At 44.9% G+C, this 6,000-nt stretch overlaps 1 protein-coding gene across 1 annotated transcript; it reads left to right on the top strand.

Moving 5' to 3' along the window:
* The first annotated feature begins 607 nt into the window (after window positions 1-607).
* Window positions 608-3,129, top strand: LOC105048783 (protein NODULATION SIGNALING PATHWAY 2-like). The gene is given in 2 exon segments (XM_010928230.4): window positions 608-1,161; window positions 1,163-3,129. Coding segments are annotated over 2 exon segments (1,581 nt in total). The 5' UTR covers window positions 608-972; the 3' UTR covers window positions 2,555-3,129.
* Window positions 3,130-6,000: the final 2,871 nt, after the last annotated feature.

Here is a 6,000-nt window from a genome sequence, read left to right as displayed (position 1 = left end):
ACCAGTGGTCCATCCATCCAATCACCCATCGGACGGCACAGGTTGACTGTCGCTCACCACCATTCACTGCAGGCGGACCAATCACAGGCCAAGGAACAACAACCGTCCACAATCTATACCACATAATAATCGGTTAGATCTTTCACATTGCGTCACCCTGTCGCTGTGCCACCAAACAGGGTCCTCCCTCCTCCCCAAAAGGGACCTTCTTGTCATTAGCTCGGATCTCAGGGGCTCCGGCCGGCAAATATTCTGCCAGCGCCGGCAACTTGACGTGGCATTTGTTCCGCCGCGATCTATGTTGTGATCATTGTCGGATCGTTCCTTCCTCCGGCCGATAACTGGCCTTTTTCCGGTGACCCATTCGTAATGGCCACCAGTGACAGGCTATGAATTGTCATAACAAGCCAAGTGGTAGAACCATGCAAAAAATTTCTGGTGGAATCTAAATATTTTTATTTTTTTATGTTAAAAAAATGAGTGATTAATTATTCATCACCGATCAGATTGGAATCCTCAATTATTGGCACAAGGGATCTAAATATCTGCTATCTATTTTGAATTTTTTTATGCACGATGACCCGGGACCGCTGGCAAATACTGCCGAGAGCTATATCTCTTCTTTGATGATTTCGATGCTCCTCGCTTGGCGGGAGCCTTCTCTTTCTCCCATTTCGTCTCATTCATTATTAAAGTTCTCCATTGTTTTTTTTTAACAACCAATTCCCGAAGACTACAACCAGCATCAAATAATATAAACAACATTCTTTGGATTTAGCCCTCTCAATCTGATCTCATCGCTCCTAACCCCCATGCATAAATAACTCTCAAGTGGCAAGCACTTCCTCCACTCCTCCTCCCTCTTTCTCCCACTACCCACCCCCAAATTCAAAGTGTGTGTGTATATTATATATATAAGATAGGAGGATAGATTTTAGGTGGACATAAAAAAAGGAAAAATAGGCTGCAAACATGGCAGTGGCCATGGAAGAAGCAGGGGATCTCGAGTTCTCTGGCTGCAACTCCAACTCCACCATGGACGACGACAATGGGTGCGGATGGACGGACTGGTCGCCGGTCATCGACTGGGGCCCTCTCTCCGCCGACGATGAATTCCGAGGCCTCATTGAATCCATGATGTGCGACGACAACGACAACGACCGACGACGACGAACCCACCGGCCTCGCGCCTCACACGTCCTTTGATCCATACTGGAATTCGAACCCGAGCAGCACCACCACCAGCGTCGGCACGCCGCCGGTGCAGGAGCCAAGTAACGGCGGCGCCGGCGTCGAGGACGAGAAGGGGCTTCGGCTGGTGCACCTACTGATGGGGGCGGCGGAGGCCCTCGCGGGACCCCACGAGTGCCGGGAACTGGCTCGGGTGATATTGGTTCGGCTCAATGAGTTGGTGTCGCCGGCCGGCGCCACCTGTGGCGGCGGAGGGACTACCATGGAGCGCCTCGCGGTGCACTTCACCGACGCCCTCCAGGGCCTGCTCGACGGCTCCTCCTCCGCCGCAGCCGGCGGCGGCCGGCAGTCGGCGTCGCACCGCGACGACCACACCGGTGATGTTCTGGCCGCATTCCAGCTGCTCCAGGACATGTCCCCCTACGTGAAATTTGGCCACTTCACCGCCAACCAGGCGATCCTGGAGGCGGTGGCGGCCGACCGGCGGGTCCACATCGTCGACTACGACATCGCCGAGGGCGTCCAGTGGGCGTCGCTGATGCAGGCGTTCGTCTCCCGGGAGGACGGCCCACAGCCGCCGCACCTGCGGATCACCGCCGTCACGCGGGGCGGCGGCGGCGGGGTGCGGGGGGTGCAGGAGACGGGACGGCGGCTGGCGGCATTCGCATCATCTATCGGGCTGCCCTTCGCATTCGGGCAGTGCCGGCTGGACGCCGACGAGCGGTTCCGGCCGGGAGGGGTGAAGGTGGTGAAGGGCGAAGCAGTGGTCGCGAACTGCGTGCTGCAGCCGCCGCAAGGGGCGGGAACAAGGCGTGAGGCGGGGTCGGTGGCGTCGTTCCTATCAGGGGCGGCGGCGCTGGGGGCGAGGGTGGTGGCGGTGGTGGAGGAGGAGGAGGAGGGGTTGGAGGGGGAGGGGGACTTTGTGGGGAGGTTCATGGGGGAGCTGCACCGGTACTCGGCGGTGTGGGACTCACTGGATGCCGGGTTTCCGATACAAGGGCTGGCGAGGGGGATGGTGGAGAGGGTGATACTGGGGCCGAGGATCGCCGGAGCAGTGGGTAGGGCATATAGAGGCATTGGAGAAGGGGGTTGGGGGGAGTGGATGGTAGGGAGGGGGTTTGGAAGGGTTGGCATCAGTTGTTTCAACCACTGCCAGGCGAGGCTGCTGCTGGGGCTCTTCAACGATGGGTACCGAGTGGAGGAGGACGGGCCTAACAAGCTGGTGCTCGCTTGGAAGTCTCAGAGGCTCACCTCGGCCTCCATTTGGTCTCCTCCTCCACCTCCTCCTCCTTTTACTGATGTACTACTTCCTGTCCCTGCAGTTAGCAACGGCATGGAGGATTCTTATTTCTTCCTGGATTGATTACTTTCTCCAGCTTTCTTTCTTGCAATTTTGTTTTTGTTCTGGATCAGTGGATTTTCCTCACTTTTTTTTTTTTTTTTCTGGTCACTGTTTCATTGTAGTGATCGGTATTCTTGTTTATGTTTGATGTCTACAACTTTTGTCCTGGCAAGTGCCGAAGCGATGGATAGCCGGAGGGAACAATATAGGACAAGGAATGATTCATCATTCAGAAGCTAGCCATCTGATTAGGGAGACTAGAGCACGGCATGGTTAATTAATTATGGGTATAGATTTTGTAAGGTATGAGAAAGAGTGGCAAAATATTTGGGGTTGGAAAAGAGGAAAGAGAAAGGATTCAATATATGGAGCTCTTTGCTTCAATAATTTTCTCTTTTGTGTGCTTGACACTACTTGCAAGGATTATATATCAATCTGAATTGTTGGATGTCTATTTTTGTTCAAATGTGTTTATGTTCCCTATACACGCCAAACTTTGGGAATCCAAAGTCTCTCTTGCTTGGGGACCACATAGTTGTGCTACATTCCAAGAAATTATTGGCTCGACTAAGTCTATCAGCTCAGTGCAATCCAACCGCAAAGCAATATATAAAGACACAAAAAAGAAAGAAAAGACATCGGATCCAGCGCGATACAGGCATATGCATGCATGCTGCTTGGTGCTTGGATTGGTCCACAACTGAGCTGGTGTATTTGATATAACCAATAATTTTTTATTGATTCCTTGGTGGAGCAATAGGTTATAGAGGCACATCGGCGACTTGTTCATCATCTTTTCCTGGGCATTATTTATGAGAATTTTTGTTTGTCTGTGTTTTAATTTGGATTAACAAGGATACCATGAGCAGATGCTTTTCATGACAAAAACTTTTGTGCTCCCAGATGTTGGTAAGTCGCAAAGGAGAAGGCAAGGTGCTAAGTTTTGATTCGAGAACCCATTTATTAATTGGAACCTACAGCATATTGGGGTTTCTTCTCCTTTCACGATCTTAATGCGATCAGTATGACATTGAGTAGCATAAGATATTTAGGTGTTAGCAGCGACTATGAAAAGGAAAGAATACAATTTTTATTTCTTTCTTCCTTTTAAATATATTGCTTAGAGTCATTTGCACCCAATGGCAATTAAATATGTCTATGAGCTGTTTGATGTGCAAACTTGTATAATATATATCTAATCTACAAGTATGGGCTAGTTACAGCAAGAAATTATTGCATGAGGACTAGCATTTTTGTTGTATATATCAACCTGAAGTTTTAAAAAACCATAGATCTAGCTAAAGGGTATGCACTCTTAAACTACACCCTAACGTGGCAACAGAGCATTGAGTCTGATGCATCATTTCTATATTAAGCAGTAGCCACTCCATGATGCTCCACTAATTGATATATATTAATTGTATGTACCTATGCACAATAATTCACAACAGCAATGCAAATGCATTTTTTAAATATTTTGCAATTTATTTTTTTTTTAAAAAAAGGAATCACCAGATTGACTTTTGGAGCATCATTGTTTTATTCTTTCTTCTTTTCACCATCCATCAAGATGAGGTGATGAAAAGGAACTCTCTGCCCTTAGTTTTGCAAGGCTTTATTTTAGTTACATTTTCACAATAATTCTAAGTTGACAAGTTGTTGTGCCTTGGGAATAGACAAGCAAATGATCAGGTGCTTTCTAGACAACGAAAGTCCCTCGGCAACACTTCAAAAAAATGTAAAATTTTTTCCTCTTCCAATTCTTTAATCATAACATGGTTTTCCCAATTTTTAGAGTTGTAAATTAAAAAAATTTATTTATAAAAAAATTGCATGTTTTATTAGGGGAAAATAAGCATCGTTTCCTTGACATTTTAAACAACCTCTATCACAATCGCTTGCAGGCTCCTCTATTACATTGAATATATATGGTGGCCAAGTGGGATGCATGGCCATTAAATATATGCTATGATTATCATTATGAATTATGAAGCTATATAGTAATCATGGAAGTTGTTATTGAAGAGTAATATATCAGTTTTTATGAGCTTTCATGATGATGTATAAACAGTTTTTATGAGCTTTCATGATGGTGGATAAAATTCTAATGTGAAGAATGGTATAATATACGGTGACTTTTCAAATAACACTATTATCATTATCTGCCATCACAAAATATTAAAAAAAATATCAAAAATAGTTTTTGGAATTTCTAATCAAGTAATGACTCATAATAATCATATAATTGATAATATCCCAGACTCAAGCTTTAATATAAGTTTATGTTATCAAAACTGTGCCAGTTTTCTCTCAATAAACTCGTAATTCTAAGCTCTGTTCGTTCACCAGGAATGGGTTTTCCGTGCATGGCATGCACCGATTCATGCCTCATTTACCCAGGCATGGCCGGTAAAGTCCAGAAATATGGCTTTAAGGATGCAAATGGGCAGGGGTGGTGGGCCAGTCCATCTGCATTCCTTCATGGCTTAATGTTTGCAAAGTAGTGTAGAAATTCTGGTTCCATTTTTTCTCATCAAAGACAGAAGGAGAACTGCCATAAAATTTTATGGGGATCCCAAAAGGAGCAATGAGGAAAATTTCAAAATTTTGGTTTCCATGCATGGCTACGAGCTATTGTCTCAAATTGGAAAGCAAAAGTTTTTTCCATATAGGTATGTTGCTTCTTGTATGTCACTTGCTTCTCGGTCGAATATCGCATGCAAATCTTATACAGGTTGAGGTAATCGAAACAACTAAGATTCTTCTCAATCGTTTTACAACGTGAGAAGCAAAGGGTTTACAAAAATGTTTCTTGGACTCAATTTTGCATCTCTCATGCAAAGGTTTCAATTTTTTAAGATATTTTTTTTATATAAATTACTCATCAAATAAGGATAAAGCCTTTTAATTTGGTTCCAGTGTACATGCTTCAAGCCTTATAAAAAAGACTTAGAATTGAATTTATTTATTTCCTTTCAGCTTTAGTAAGTTACATCCCATTTGCTCCAATATTTTCTTTATCTGCCACTTAGGTCGTGTCTTCCCATCTTTGGTTCAAGACCACACTCATTTTGTGATCCTTGGCATATACTCATCAAAGTTGGTGTTGGCTTGTCAAATTTTTACACCTTTACCTCTCGATTTTGAGAAAAATAATAATAATCATGAATGTAAATTTTCACATCCATGTGTGATGCCTTTCCATGATGACCAAGTTTTTATTCTCTTAGTAGAAGCTAATCCTACTTTGGTGAGATAGCATCATGATAATATTGTTCCCCATAAATCTTGAGGCCCAGGGTGGTCAAGTAACCTTTCTGTTAGGATTTGACGCCTCGAGATTCAGCCCACATTGAGCCCACAGTGAGGTTCGCGGCGAAAAACGGAGTCCAACGAGACCAAGATCACCTGAATCGGAGCTCGGATGGAGAAGATACGAGCTTTCGAAGATAGCACGAAAATCGAGG

This window comes from Elaeis guineensis, chromosome 7 (assembly GCF_000442705.2).
Source record: "Elaeis guineensis isolate ETL-2024a chromosome 7, EG11, whole genome shotgun sequence".
Taxonomy (NCBI): domain Eukaryota; kingdom Viridiplantae; phylum Streptophyta; class Magnoliopsida; order Arecales; family Arecaceae; genus Elaeis; species Elaeis guineensis.
This window is presented reverse-complemented; position numbering and strand designations above follow the sequence as displayed.